Here is a 16,829-nt window from a genome sequence, read left to right on the forward strand (position 1 = left end):
TTGAATAACGAACACAAAAATGTCCTAGCCAAAATGTGGCCCAAACGCAAATCAGCATTACTTCAATCAAAATGTTGCTTCAATTAAAAAAAAACTTGACTTCAATCCAAAAAAACAAATTTTTTTCAAAGAAAAATAGCTTTCACATGCATTTTTTGAGATTTTTAAGTTCCAAATTTATTTTTGAATTTTTTTTTTTTTTTTTTTTGTTGAAGCGACTTTTTGGGGGGTTGAAAATATGTATTTTGATTAAAGCTTTTTTTTTTTTTTTTTTTTTTTTTTGAAGCAACTTTTTTATGATTGACTAATGAAGACACAAATCTACCTACATATGGCTCTGCACAGGGAATCCAATTTTTGACTGGGGTAACTACATTTGCACGACACCAGCGGGCGTACCAAATTCAATGGATGACGATCTTGGAGAAAAGTATTGCCTAAGCAGCCTGATTTAGAATTCCCCTCAGGAATGATGGGAAACAAAAAACAAATAAATATTCCTTTAAGTTAATTTTATTGCTGACACTGCGTTTTGGGGTCATCAACATCTTGTGCCCCCCCGCCCCAAAAGTCAAACTCCGCCTATGACAATAGGTAATACAATAAATTAATTACAATAATTAATTACAATTAAGCACATAACTGTACTGTATAATGAATGAATTAGATTATGATTTTTTTTTTTTTTAAATGAGTAGCCAAATACACTATAATCAGAGGTGGGTAGAGTAACCAAATATTTTACTCAAATAGGAGTAGTGTTACATCAAAGTAATATTAATCAAGTTAAAGTTAAAGTACACATCCACAAAATCTACTCAAGTACACGTGAAACAGTATTTGGTGAAAACAACACTCAAGTAATGAGTAACTTTGTGAGTAACTACTAATGATGTTTGATATTATTTTTTGAAAACAAATGTATTTTTTTTTTCCTCAGCACAAAATTATCTATATGAACTGTTATCATTATACTGCACTATAACCTTATTACATAACCACATTAAGGCAATGAAATACATAAAAAAAAATTTTTTTTAAAGAATTCTCGCAGGAGAAAAAAATCTACAGAAATAAAGCATCATGATGATGTGATGAAATCTCATTGGATTGATTTGTTGATCACGAAACATGATGTAATATGCTACCTTTGGTCTTCAGCTGATAGGCTTCTGAGTTCTGAAATACTTGTTGATTGAAGATGATGTTCTTGGATAGGCCAGAGAGCAGGGGATTGCAAAAATGTAAAAGATGCTAGATAAAAACAAGCACAAGCACCTCTGTGTAACCCTGAGAGAGAAACAGGTGGACTCTGGCAATATCTCTATGTTTCTTTTTCTTTTTTAAATGGTATCAGTTACATTCCTGAATAAATTAAGATCACTGACAAAATTGATGCCCAGGTTCTTTACAAATTGTGAGGGTTTCAAATTATGTATTTTTCAAATCTTCAAACCTCATTTTTTCTCACATCTGGGATCAAAAACTGAAACCTGTTTTGTACTGGTTAAGATGTAAGAAATTCATTGCCTATCATCAGGGGAAACGCAATGTACTGCAGTGTGTCATCTGTACTTATGGTCCACATGTACAGAAGCCATCTTTTTCACGCATTTTTATTTGCATTCTACAAGGCTCACTCCGAATATAAATTAAGTTATAGGGGAAAATGTGAAAGATTATTGACACAATGAGTTAGCCCGTTGTTCTTTGTGATTAACTGAAGATCATTATAGTACATTTTTATTGTTTTAGGCACCATCTCAGTCAATTATTGTACTATATTAAATCCAATACTCAGTCCATTACCCTTATGACATGATTTTAATGTACTTGACTTTTGACCCATCAACTTGACCTTTGACATAATTTATGTAGTCTAGACATGTGCCGATTACCGGTTTCAGAGTATACTGTGGTATGAAAACGTCAAGGTTTTAAAATCGCGAAACATTTCCGTCATACCTTTCCTAAGCTATTTTTTATGTCTCATAAATCCATGGAGAAATCCCTCGCTTGCAGCTGAAAGGCTCAACCTTCCTCCACCGGTTGTTGCTCAGTGTCAGTGAGTCAGCTGTGCTACATTAAGGCTGGTGGAGGGGAAACTGCTGAACTTTTTCTGGCTATCGAAGAAAACGAAATCACTGGTATGGGAATACTTCGGCAACAGAAAAGTTACGGGCGGCCGCGGTTTAGAGGAGAAGGGCCAACCGAAATGTAAAACATGTTTGTGGAGGGTTGCTGCCAAGGAGGTAATATCTCCAATATGATTTTGCATTTATACAAAATTAAAGGTTAGTAAACAACGTTACAGTTAAGTCACGGTTCGGTACGATTTTCGATACGAGGGACACGATTTTCGATTCGATTCAATACATTTAATGCTCTGAAACCAAAAATACATGTTATTATATATATATTTTTTTAAACGTTTTTTATTTTGCTAATAAGCAAAAATAACAATGCCATCATATACACATGCATTATAATGCATACTATTTATGTGCTTACTTCTTACTGATCTGAAGACTTTTTTTTTTTTTTTTTTTTATAAAAGTGCTGAGAACAATCTTTACTGTTTGTAAAGTGAGGCGGGGCACACTATTGATTGCTACTACTCTCTTAGCAGGTATGTTTACCACATGAGCAAAACATCCTATTTGTGGTCCGAGTCCATCTGTATTACGTACTGAATTAACAATATTTGCAGCATTATCTATAGTCACTGCCTCACTGGTATGGATTGATTTGGCCTGCTTAACTTCCATTCAGTCATGGCGGTTTTTAATTCATCGATGTAGTATATGGACTACGCGTCCCATGATCCCTCTGGGCTCACGCAGCCAAGGACTTGGGGGGATCTAACGTAGCACATCTAGGTTGCTATTTGATGATATGTAGTGTGTGCGCGCGAGTGTTGTCGAGCATTAAAAAAGTTAACGCCACAGAAGTCACGTCTGCTCATTACTGCACAACACCAGCATTTGACAATCAACTTTCATAAACAGGACGAGTTTGAAGTAAAGAGCTCTTAATTTGCCACTCATTGTTCATCGTGTAACCGTGAGTTAGCGCTCTGTTTCCCAGGGTCTTAAGCTGCCTGTTGTGAAAGCGAAGTTATTCATCGTAGCCAAGTCGGCAACAATAAATTGGCAGACTTTGTTGTACTGATCCGTAAAGACAGTCTTTGATAAATACGTATGTACCAGTGGGGATAGCATATCAGCTCACCTAAAATGCTGCCAAACAACGAATCTGTACAACATTGAAGCTGGCATGCCGCCTCCCTAAGTTTCTGTCTTACCTCACGAGCAATTATCCTCGTGCGGCACAGCTTCCACCTATCAGGCAGTTTGGGGGAGGAGTGTAGAAGGGGAGCTGCTAGCGGCAGTGTTTGTTATATCAAAGCAAAGCTGCGCCAGACATTTTAGCGAGAGAGACGACAAAAATAAATTCTGAAAATACATTTTGGGAGCTTTTCATTTGGATCGAATATTTTTGCATATTGAATCTGGCAACTGTCTGTGTTGAGAAAGGGAGTGTGTGTATCATGTAAACATGATACATACACACGTGGTTTTTATGGAAAATAATTCAATTATTTTTGTTCTGATGGTAATAATGTTGAGCTGTGACTGTGGGTTTAGGCTCACCGAAGGATTGCATTTATTTTAATTTTATTTTGAATACTTTGTTATTTGTCTATTTGTTTTAACTTAACAATATAACTACGTTCCAATTTTCTAATCTGTTTCAATCAAACAATGGAAAAAAGTGTTTTTTTTTTTTTGTTTTTTTTTTAACCCAGATATCTCAAACTAACACATTTTAGAGCTATAATTGCAATACTGTAAAACCGTGATATTTTGGCTTAAGGTTATCATAACGTCAGAATATCATACCGGAACATGCACATATACATACTAAAGTCGTTGTACTACCCAATGTGTCAAGGCATGAAACTATATGCGATCATCAGAGCAACCTCATATTTCACATACAAGTAATATAAGATCTAAACAACAACCTAACAGGTAAAAATTAAATCCACTCATCTTTTTTTTTTTTTTTTTTTTTTTTATAATTTATCATCACTTTGAAAAGTCCTCATTATTGTAATCATCAACAAGTAACCTAAATAACCACGGTGGCTTTGAACTTAACATTGCTGACTCCCCAATGTTGTCAGCGTCAAAACAAAAGACTTTGACATGGATACACCCAACGTTCTGTAAGGGTAGTTCCAAAACATGCCACCGGAGGACATTTGGATTGGAATGAAAAAAAAAAAAAAAAAACAGGTGATGTATCCACGGCCACAAGTGCAGCGCAAAATTGTGTTTTCGCAAGTGCCTAACAATATGGAAGCTAATGACATCTCTCCTGATGGCCTCTTCAAGGGAAGTCATACAGAGATTAAACCAAACAAAAAAAAAAGAATTGGACTTAAATCAACCGTTGGGGTACTCCGCACTTAATTTAATGTGTTCTTAAGCAACATGTAACTACATTTACAAAAAACTTTTACAAAGAACTAAGATAGGAGCTAAGCCTTTAAAAAATAAAAAGATAAACTAGCGGTTATTGGTCTTTCAGCTGTTCTTCATATGTGCTATTGACTTATACTGCTACCTGTCCAAACTTTTTTGAGATTTGTTGTCATATGTTGTTATTTTCCCCTTAAAAAATTATTTTCCTCTACTATGCTATTTTGAATAAAATATTGAAATTCAGCTCTTCCACTTGATTGCATTCCATTTTTATTCCCAATTTGTACAGCGTTCAACTTTTTTGGAGTGCAATTTTTAAAATCTGTTCCTCAAAGAAGCTATAACATTTAATGAGAGAATGTTTAAATTAATTCTAAAAGGCTGTTAGTTGGGTTCACAAGGGAGTATGAATGTAATGGTTCAGGTATGTTTAAAAATTCTATTCTGACGTAAAACAATGACTGATACCATCTATGTTGGTTCTGCAAGTTCAGAATTGTTCAAAGTGTCTTGGCAAGAAAAAGAATTTCTGTATCCAAGCTTCATAGCTCTCAATGGCATATAGTGGTTTATACCAGGAAACACATAAAACTTGACTATACTGCAAATATACCTATAGTGTACTGTATGTGGGTCATCTAATTCATTAAATAGAAAAATAATAGCCTGGAACCGTAAGCATTTATTTTAAAAAATTTGGGGGGAAAATACGGCAAAAAGGACTATTTTAAGATGTGTAAGGGTCCTAATCTCTATCAAATCTCCAACTGACTTCGCTAGATACCACTTTGACAACATTTCCGAAATGCATTCATTCTATGGGCGCTTTCACTCTAGCACTGTTTTGTCCATTTCAAACGGACCAGACCTCTTTTTCTCAGATAGTCTGCGTTATTTTGTAAATGTGAACGCACATCCAAACTGTAATTCAGATCAAACAAACAAACTTTGGTCCGCTCAAAAATCATGGGTCCTGGTCTGCTTTAAGCAAATCCTGCTTTGCTTGTGAATGCAACCAGAGCGGGGTGTGTTTTTGCTACTTTATGTGCAGCATCTGTGATGAGTTGTGATGCTCCAGGCTGTGACGCTACACGCAGGGCATTCTTGGAAGCGGAAGTACAGCGCGCACGCTATTTAAAATCGGCAATGGCAAGATGACAGACTTAACCATGGCCAAATGCTGTGCTGTGCTAAGCAGTTGCATTTGATGCGGAGAATCTGGTTCTAATGTGGCGATTGTGTGTTGCATGCTGTTCCTGAACCTACCGTGTGAGAGTGACAGTGAGCCTCTCAGGGCGGCCGTTTTGTGAGTCCCGCTCTCCTGGAAGTTGAGACCATTTGACAGACCAAAAAGTCACGATTGAGAGCGATTGCGCACCTGTGTGACTTAGGGTACCACGTGGTTCCCTTTCAGGATTTAATTTTCCCCGATGATTTTTTTATATACTGTACTCTAGTTCGCTCGGCATCCAGTCGGGAGGGAGCGACCCCGCTACTGGCCGAGCGGCAACATAATTTATGCTACATTACGGGCTGTGATGCTCCCTCCCCTCTCAGGAGGGAGGTATTTCCACTTCTATTTGTCCAATCAACGAGTGCGTCTTTCGTCCACGTGATGCTTCTCGGAAAGTTCTGGTGGTGCAGTGTGAATGCAGAACCTTTTCAACAAGTCATTTCCAAGTGTTGTTGCGAGGTAGCTCTCCATCCGAACCCTGGTCCTCTTGGTCTAATGTGAAAACGCCTTATGTCTCCCCAAATTTAAAAACTTACTTTAAGGATATAAGGAATGACCTATATTAAAATTGTAGACAAATATATAGCCTGAAAGACTATGATAAAGCTACATTGCATGGTACAGTATGCGCAGTGGGAATATATTAACTGAAAATAACGCACTTTGTCTGCCGTTGAGACTCTTCCAAACACCAGTGAGTCTACCTCTCTTGGAGAGGTGTTGCTCAGGCATATGTTTCAAAGTCTCATCAGCCAGTGCAATTGGAAAAGCACCTTTCTCAGACCAGTGGGTGGATGGAATTTATCTTTTGAGGATACAAAATAAAGCATATCAGCAAATGATGCGTGTGATGCTACCAAAGCACAGCGGTCACGCAATGATAGATGTTTTGAACACAATGAGAGCAAGGAGAAATTTAATAGTAATGTGTTTGGGTGGAGTTGTGTTGCCTTGATGGAAAGTAATCTAGTGAAGAGATCTATCAAGTTAAAGTATATGGCCTGACAACAACATCAGCTGGATCAGTGGATATTGAAATTCCAGGTTTTTGTAATATAAAAAAGTGAGACTAAGATTAATCATTTCTAAACTTTTCCCAACATTATACGAACTATAGCCTGTACATTCAATAAATGATTAAATGTTGTTGGACAACATTTTCAAATGATTTATTAGTTTCACTTCTTATATGACAAAAATCTGTCATTTGACAAGGGTTCAAAACACTATATCAGTTTTATGCAACAATAAGCTAAGATCACTTTTACTTTGTATTGTGTGTTTTTTTTAAGTATGCACTCCACTTTATCATCATCAAATGCTATGGAAGCCAGTCCAAAATCTTTTATGTAATCATGACATTTATAGGAGGTGTGTGCCTTTAGAGTAGCATTAAATTAATTTTAACCACTCTAAAGAATCACAGATTAATGACTTTAGTTTCCCTCATAAATTTGAAAACATCAAGCATCAAAATATTTAAAGTATAGTGTTCCTTGCAAAAATATTCGGCCCTCTTGAAAATTTTATGTCAAGAATCAACAACAATTGGGACACAATCCTGAAGTGGAATTAAATTTAAATTTAGTGGGTATATATATATATATATATATTTTTTTTTAAACAAATTAAAACCTGAAAAGTGGGGTGTGCAACGTTATTCGGCCCCTTTACCTTCAGTGCAGCAAACTCACTCCAGAAGTTCAGTGAGGATCTCTGAATGATCCAATGTTGTCCTAAATGACTGATAATGATTAATAGAATCCATCCGAGTGTATAATCAAGTCTCCGTATAAATGCACCTGATACGTGATAGTCTCAGGGTTCTGTCTAAAGTGCAGAGACCATCATGAACACCAAGGAACACACCAGACAGATCCGAGATACTGTTGTGGAGAGGTTTGAAGCCGGATTTGGATACAAAAAGATTTCCCAAGCTTTAAACATCTCAAGGAGCACTGTGCAAGCACTCATATTGAAATGGAAGGAGTATCAGACCACTGGAAATCTACCAACAGACGGCTGTTGCTCCAAACCTTCACTTCAAACAGGGAGAAGACTGATAAGAGATTCAGCCAAGAGGCCTACGATCACTCTGGATGAACTGCAGAGATCTACAGCTGAGGTGGGAGACTCTGTCCATAGGACAACAATCAGTCGTACACTGCACAAATCTGGCTTTTATGGAAGAGTGGCAAGAAGAAAGCCATTTCTCAAAGATATCCATAAAACGTATTGTTTAAAGTTTGCCACAAGCCATCTGGGAGTCATGCCAAACATGTGGTGCTCTGGTCAGTTGAAACAAGAATCCAACTTTTTGCCCACAATGCAAAACGATATGTTTGGCATAAAAACAACACAGCTCATCACTCTGGACAGACCATCCCCACTGTCAAACATTGTGGTGGCAGCCTCATGGTTGGGGCCAGCTTTTCTTCAGCAGGGACAGGGAAGATGGTTAAAATTGATGGGAAGACGAAAGGAGCCAAATACAGAACCATTCTGGGGGAAAACCATTTGGAGTCGGTAAAAGACTTAAGACTAGGATGGATATTATCTTCCACCAGGACAATGATCCAAAACACAAAGCCAAATGTACAATGGAATGGTTCATAAATAAACATATCCAAGTTTTGGAATAGCCAAGTCAAAGTCCAGACCTGAATCCAATCGAGAATCTGTGGGCAGAGCTGAAGACTGCTGTTCACAAACGCTCTCCAACCAACCTCACTGGGCTTGAGCTGTTTTGCTGGGACGAATGGGCAAGAATTTCAGTCTCTCGATGTGCAAAACTGATACAGACATACCCCAAGTGACTTGCAGCTGTAATTGCAACAAAAGGTGGCGCTACAAAGTATTAGTGCAATGGGGCTGAATAATTTTGCACGCCACACTTTTCAGGTTTTTATTTGTTAAAAACGTATAAAATATCCAATAAATTTCATTCCACTTCACGATTGTGTCCCAATTGTTGTTGATTCTAGACAAAAAATTTAAATTTGATATCTATGTTTGAAGGGTGAAATGTGGGGAAAGGTTGAAAAGTTCAAGGGGGCCGAATATTTTTGCCCCCATTTGGTTTTACTGTATGCAACATTTTACTCAGACATTTTTCCGAAGAAGTGTTTAATTAACCAATCCATTTAAGGACTCAAGTTACTCATGTGGCACAATCATCCCTGTCCCAGAGCCCAAATTTTAAACTTAGCATTTGCCAGCTGAACAGTATATTATATGCTAGTAACTAAGCATTTGGGGTTTTAGTTATCTTCACGTCTTTTTTATGCTTTTGTGTCGATAAAGTTCCATGTAAAGTGAAAACATACACTGCTGGCCAAAAGTATTTGCTCTCCTGCATTTCAGTCAGATAATGCTCAATTTCTCCCAGAAAATGATTGCAATTACAAATGCTTTGGTAGTAATATCTTCATTTATTTCGCTTGCAATGAAGAAACAAAAGAGAATGGGAAAAAATCAAATCATTATCATTTTACACAAAACACCAAAAATGGCCCGGACAAATGTATTAGCACCCTTTGAAAAATCATGTGATGCTTCTCTAATTTGTGTAATTAACAGCACCTGTTACTTACCTGTGGTACATAACAGGTGGTGGCAATAACGAAATCACACTTGCAGCCAGTTAAAATAGATTAAAGTTGACTCAACCTCTGTCCTGTGTCCTTGTGTGTACCACATTGAGCCCCACAGTCAAACATGGCGGAGGTTCCCTGATGTTTTGGGGTTGCTTTGCTGCCTCTGGCACTGGACCACTTGACCGTGTGTATGGCATTATGAAGTCTGAAGAGTACCAACAAATTTTGCAGCATAATGTAGGGCCCAGTGTGAGAAAGCTGGGTCTCCCAAAGAGGTCATTGGTCTTCCAGCAGGACAATGACCCAAAACATACTTCAAAAAGCACTAGAAAATGGTTTGTGAAAAAGCACAGGAGACTCCCAAAGTAGCCAGCAAAGAGTCCAGACCTTAATCCCATTGAACACCTGTGGAGAGATCTGAAAATGGCAGTTTGGAGAAGGCACCCTTCAAATTTCAGAGACCTGGAGCAGTTGGCCAAAGAAATGGTTTAAAATTCCAGCAGAGAGCATTGTAAGACACTCATTGATTCATACCAGAAGGGGTTGTTCTCAGTGATTTTTTTCTAAAGGTTGTGCTACCAAGTATTGGGCTGAGGGTGCCAATACTTTTGTCCGGTCCATTTTTGGAGTTTTGTGTAAAATAATAATTTTTTTTTTTCATTCTCCTTTGTGTTTTTTCATTGCTAGCAACGTAATGAAGATATTACTACCAAAGCATTTGTAATTGCAATCATTTTCTGGGAGAAATTGAGCATTATCTGACAGAATTGCAGGGGTGCTAATACTTTTGGCGAGCAGTCTATGTTACTCCATGGTGAAGAGTGTTGTAAACAACCATTCCAAATTTAATTGCTGGCGGAAAAAATTGAGCAAGTATATGGAATGAGGTTTCAAGTCGTACAAAATCAAGATGTTGACCAGCATGTTGCACCAGATTGTCTTTGACCTTAGAAATTCCACTGTGTGAAAATCCATTTATCGTTGAATTAAGTCTAGTTCACTGAAAGATAAAAGACTATTTGACTGTGGTGGCCATATCTTTAATCCGCCTTCCGGTACAGTGTGGTTGGTGTGTTCCTAAATCTGGGGCTCATTTAAGTTAGGCCACTAACATGCCTACTTGCACATACTTATTCTGATGAGCATTAAATTCCCATACAGTAAGCTCTTTAGGCTGTTAGCATGCGGTATGTGTGCTTATATACTTTAGGTTGTAGATTTGATTATTCATAGTATGTAATGCCTATATTCATGGAGAGTATTATGACTTCTGAGGCATTCACATTACTGTAATTAAACTTATCTTGGCACAACAGATAACTATCTTTTTTTTTTTTTTTTTTAATTCTAAAAATGTTTTAACATCAGCTCCGTGGGAATTTTTTTTCGAATTTCCCATTTTCCTTTAGTTAAATTTCAAGCTCACAAGTTACTATTAAAGTAAGCATTATTCCGCATTATTCATTCGAACCTTTTTGTATTAAGCCTCAGATTTCAAAGGAGGCAAGGTCAGTGGCTGAACCCTTGCTGATGAATATGAGTGAATCTTGGACAAAATCCAGGCACGCTTCAGGGTCAGCGACGGGTAACAGGCTACTAACTAAAGGTTGTGTATTACCATGAAAAGTCTACTATACAACAGTAAGACATAATTTGGGAGGTCAACTTTCAGCATCTTATATCATCTTAACACTATAAGGCTCTTGGTATGTGGCCTCAATGTGACATAATGTTTAACAACTCTTGTCATACGAGTACCACATATGCATTCAAGTAGCAGTGCACATGATCATACTATTATTTCTAGGAAGTTGACCAAAGTTAAAAACTAAACCTTTTTATGTCAAAATAAAATTAGAGGGACAACTAACTACAATGCAGTACTTGAAAAGGTAACCAACTCTACTCCCTCTTTTTTCTATTTTTTTCCCACCAAGCAGAATCTACTTATTGACACAGACCACAAAAATTAGAAAATTAAAAAAAAAAAAAAATAGGACACCTAATTAAATATTCAGGTCTTTATTAAGAAATGTTCACATATCAATGTCTGATCTTGTTTTTCTTTATCTCTGGAAATGAAAGTGATTTAATTGCAGGTATACGGCAAAAATTAATATTGTTTTATTCATTAAACCAAACATATAAACAAAAATGCATATTCTAACTGAGGAAAAAGTTAGGACACCAAACCACCTAATAGCTAGTGTTACCCGCTTTGGCTGAAATAACTTCAGTGAGACGCTTTTTGTAGCCTTCAACCAGTCTTTGACATCTATCTGAAGAAAGTTTGCCCCACTCGTCAACGCAGAATACTTTCAACAGTGACCAAAGAGATCAAAGGAGCTGTCTGAGGCCTTCAGAAAGAAGATCGTAGACGCTTATGAGACTGGTAAGGGATTTCAAAAGATCTCAAAAGAATATAAAATCTGCCATTCCACTGTCCGGAAAATAGTCTACAAGTGGAGAACATTCAAAACAACTGCTAACATGCCCAGGATTGGCCGTCCAAGCAAGTTCACCCCAAGAGCAGACCGCAAGATGCTAAAAGAAGTCTCCAAAAACCCTAAAATGTCATCACGGGACCTAGAGCAGGCAGGCTCTTGCTGCTGTTGATGTAAAAGTACATGCCTCTACAATCAGAAAGAGACTTCACAATTTTAACCCTAATGGTTGGTGTGCAAGAAGGAAACCTTTGCTCTCCAAGAAGAACATGAAGGCCAGACTGAGGTTTGCCAGAGGGAATGTAGACAAAGACCAGGACTTCTGGAATGTTCTTTGGACAGATTAATCTAAAATTGAATTATCTGGACACCAGAACAGAACATGCTTAGCGTAAACCCAGCACAGCATTCCAGGAAAAGAACCTCATACCAACTGTGAAGCATGGAGGTGGAAGTGTCATTGTTTGGGGATGCTTTGCTGCAGGACCTGTCCAGCTCACCATCATATAATCCACCGTGAAATCTGTCAGGGACGCGGGGCAGGCAGGTGGTGTGGACCCAAATGCAGGGAAACAAAAAACGCAGCAAGGCAGGTGGCAGTGAACTGAAAAAACGTTTAAATAATAACTAACAAAATCACAAAGTACAACCAAAAGGACTAGGGATCAAAAAGGCAATGTTCAAACAAAACTTATTTAACCCTTTAACACCTAAGCCTATTTTGGCCGAATTTGCATGTATTTGATGTTGCCTTTATATTTCAAAGAAAAAAATGTTTACAATGGCAAAGTTGGGTCTCTTTTTTCAGGACACCTTGAACTTCATGTCCAAACTGTTGTTTTCTTCACTGACCAATTAGAATCCACATTTTGGACCCAAAAAGACAAAAAAATCCCAAAATCTTTTTTTCAAAATTTGTAATGTTGATGTCCCGTTGACAACCAAACATGCTCGACCAACCGTTTTGAAGCTTGATAATATTTATTCAACTTGTTAGGATAAACATTCAATAGAAAAAAATAAGATTGAATAGTTTTATGTTTGACAATTAAACACAAACCGCGGGTATGGTCATTGGTGTTTTTGGCCGTTACACATAATATGGTCAAAACAGGTTATATACAGTGCAAAATAGTAAGAAAAAAGATTATATATATCATCTAACACACAAAGGGTTTGGAGGATATCTCTTTGTGAAGTTAGGTGTTGTACCCATCACCTTATCAAAATTATATACGAACATGCAATCAAGCTTCTTGAACACACATCTACATAAAATTTAAAAGATTACAGTGAAGAAAAAATATATATATAACATAGAAAAAAAGTATTTTAAAAAATATTGACAAGTTGTTCAGTTCAATTCAAATTTTTCAGGCATGCGACCCAATAAAGTTTTTTTTTTTTTTTTTGCGCACTCAATAAAGTTTCTTCTTGAACAGGTCACAGAGCTGCGTCACACACAATGTCACACAGCCTACTCTTTTGCTGTTTGCGCGCTGCTGTCACCTCTACTCGCCGAGACGCCGACTCATCCCAGGAAAACAACGACAAATACGGCTCATCTTCTTCCTTGAGTTAATGAAATAATGCATTAGCTTGCGCTAAATGTGGTTTCAGATTTATTCTGCACGTTTCAAAGTCGCTCGCTCAAACCAACCGGCCATTGCTTGCTTCGCATGCCTCTCTTTCATTAGTTGGCGCCTCGGTTGAAAATTTATTAAAAATGATCACATTCGGTTCGTCCTTCTTGACATCACAACGGCTCTTGGGATGTGTAGTCTTTTGTGCTGCTTTCTGTTTTGAAAAAGGACAAGAAATGATGGAAATATGGAGATAGATACATGATCCATGCAGCGTTTTAATGCATATTTATGAGTGCAATAAAAATATAAAATTCAAATGACATTATCTCCCGTGTTTCTTGGTCGATTGACTTCAAATAAAAACTGGTGTGGACATCAACTTCCGCACTTTCAAATGAGACCAACCAGCGGCACGTGGGTGACGTAATTACAGCGTCATGACGCTGCAAAGACGATATGCGTAAACGCGTCGCTGCCGACACGTTCGGTGTTAAAGGGTTAATAGGAGGGATGGGTACACGAGGGCTTGGACAGGACTTGACTTCAACATTGACATAGACAATGACGCAACCAGGAGTGAAAAGAAAATGGGAGCTTATATATAGACGCAGACAAAGGGTAACGAGACAACGAAGAACAGCTGGGCAACACATGGGAATGCAGGTAAAAGGCTACACTAGGAGCAGGTACAACAGGTGAAACCATTGGGCAATCACAGGGACAAGTCACATTAGGAGAAAACCAACAAAAAACCTAACAGAAATCTATCGTGTATCAGAGGGTGCATGAGGAAAATGTGAGACCATCTGTGAAAAAATTAAAGCTGAGGCGAAACTGGACCCTGCAACATGACAATGAACCAAAACATACCAGTTAATCCACTGGCTGAAAACAAATGGAGAGTCCCGGAATGGCCGAGTCAAAGCCCAGGTCCTAATCTCACTGTTGAAAATATTCTGCATTGAGAAGTGGGGCAAACTTTCTTCAGACCGATGTCAAAGACTGGTAGATTGCTACAAAAAGCAGCTCACTGAAGTTAATTCAGCCAAAGGGGGTAACACTAGCTATTAGGTAGTAGGGTGTCCTAACTTTTTCCTCGGTTTGAATATGCATTTTTGTTTATATATTTGGTATAATGAGTAAAACAATGTTAATTTTTGTTGTTTACCTGCAATTAAATAACTTTTCTTTCCAGTGGTAAAAAAAAAAAAAAAAAAAAAAAAAAAAAAAAACAAGATCAGACTTTGATATGTGAACATTTCTTAATAAAGAACTGAATATTTAAGGGGGTGTCCTAATTTTTTCACATGACTGTACTCTACAGTAGGTCATGTCATACTCATTGTACATTACAACAGAAAAGAATTTTCAGCTTGCTATCATTATTGTTTCTCAATGAGAATACTCTATTTTTGTCATGAGTATGTCACCAAGAGAATTTTAATGGTATCTTGTTGCTCGGCATTCAATTTAACCGACTATTTCTTTGGCAACCTGCGGCAAAGGGCTCAAACTGCACAAACACAACAGAGAAAGTAACGGAAATTTGGCAGGAACTTGAAGTCAAACACTTTAAGGACAGTACAAATATAATTGCTTACAAATGTAATCAACAATCAATGCTACAAAATTAATATTTATTTTCATAGCAACAGTCAATTTTAATGAATGTTTTCTCACCCTCAATATTTTTTTTTTTTTTTTTTACAGTTTACAATATATTAGCAGTTGGACACCAGGTCAATGAATTGTTTTCCATTGTACCATTTATTTATTTATTTTGTGACTGTGGTACATTTTGTATTCCATTCATAATATGGAGTATGGTATATTGCAGTGTTATTTATTTAAAGACATGATCAAAGCAGTTGTAGATTGAGTAATGTTGCGATTTTCCTTTCCAGAAATTTTCCCTCGAGATCTAAACATGAAAAGCAAGTTCATTCAGCACTTCACAGGTAAGAAAACTTATACCAAAGCTGCATGCTTGATTAAAGCTCACTGCTGCCTTTGATGATATTGTAAAACAATTTCGTTTGGCAAAGAGATCAAGCGGCACATACGTGGCTCTTTTCCCATACAAAAATGGCTTGAGGCACATTTTAAGAAATAATTTGTATTCCTCCAAGACAACAACCATAACTCCAAGTCAGAAAACCTGAGTTGCGGTTTGTTAAATTGTGTTTGAGTCAACGCAGCAATGCAGGGAAAAAGCACATGGTATAAAGTTGAGAGATTTAAGCCAACTACAACACAAGGTTAAGCTGATTAGTTTCTCAGGACCTGGATAGACTTCATTAGCGGTGTGAAAATCTGTAAGCTTAAATGTAATTTCGGTCATAATTGACAATTGGATTCTTCTGTTCGCTAAATCCGTTATTTACGATCATGAACATATTTGTAGTGCCACTTTTTTCTTGTCAAAAAGTCAATCTAGCCTGGATTGGTAACTTTTAACTTTTTAAGAATAAATCATGATTAATTTTGGCTTATGATACCGTTTCTATTAAGCAGGACCAGTCAAGTTCTCATCGGAATGCAGAACACACTTTGACAGACTTTATCACAACACAAGAGATTGCACAAGACCAGCGTGTATGTATTTGATTCTATTTACATCTTCTTGGAAAATGTGATGTTGTATAAATGGGGGAAAACTCTTTGAAATGTATTTTTGCAGCCTTAAAGTTGCAGTATACAGTGTCAAGCAATTTAAAGCAGTCTGTTGAACTCATGACAATTTATGTGAATGTGTTTCCCAAGAATTGACTGAGAATCCTTCAAATTACACCTTGCAAAGTGTCAAAATATTGTCTCCTCCAGTCTAGACACGGGTGCATCTCATTTTTTTCAGAGGTCAAATTGTTATTTTATGCACACTTGTAATGTAGATCCATTGCACATGAAATATTGTAAGCTTTGATTTCTTGTACCACATTTTTTTGCACTATAAATCTCACCTGAATGAGATTCGAACTGTTAAAAAAATGCACAATGGAGAGGGAAAAAACACAGGTTACATTTGTGGGGGGTATTTCGTTTTATCAGAGACCAAGGAGAAAAATATCGCTGTAATAATAAAAAGAAGAACAACAGGTTAAATTAGTGCAGTGGTGGATGAAGTACTCACTTTTTTTTTACTTAAGTAAAAGTACAGACACAGTTGCAAAAAATACTTAAATAAATACCTTAAAAAAATGTACTCAAGTAAAAGTACAAAAGAAATTGCTTTAAAATTTATTTTACAAGTAAAAAGTAAAAGTATTTCCTCCCGATGCAAAAATGTAAAATACTTGTGTACGCCTGCACAATATATCGTTTGAACATCGCAGGACGTGCAATGTATTATTATTTTTATTATTATTATTTTTTTTTTTTAATGTAAACTTTTTTCTTCATAAAAGCAGCAATTGTGCAGAGACATTGCTTCCTGGATCCCTTTTGTATTTTTCTATACACCAATCTTCATCATTCACAGA

General features: G+C 37.0%; 1 protein-coding gene across 3 annotated transcripts in view; it reads left to right on the forward strand.

The window, feature by feature from the left end:
- alkal1 (ALK and LTK ligand 1) overlaps positions 1–16,829 on the forward strand; it is a 36,621-nt gene that overhangs the window by 1,967 nt on the left and 17,825 nt on the right. For 2 of the 3 annotated variants that reach the window (XM_057840717.1, XM_057840718.1), the window contains exons 3-4: positions 15,255–15,308; positions 15,862–15,945. In XM_057840717.1, the coding sequence (XP_057696700.1) occupies positions 15,255–15,308; positions 15,862–15,945 (138 nt within the window). The remainder of the gene's footprint in view (positions 1–15,254; positions 15,309–15,861; positions 15,946–16,829) is intronic. The other variant, XM_057840719.1, reaches the window with a different exon arrangement.

This window comes from Corythoichthys intestinalis, chromosome 7 (genome assembly GCF_030265065.1).
Source record: "Corythoichthys intestinalis isolate RoL2023-P3 chromosome 7, ASM3026506v1, whole genome shotgun sequence".
In the NCBI taxonomy this organism is placed as follows: domain Eukaryota; kingdom Metazoa; phylum Chordata; class Actinopteri; order Syngnathiformes; family Syngnathidae; genus Corythoichthys; species Corythoichthys intestinalis.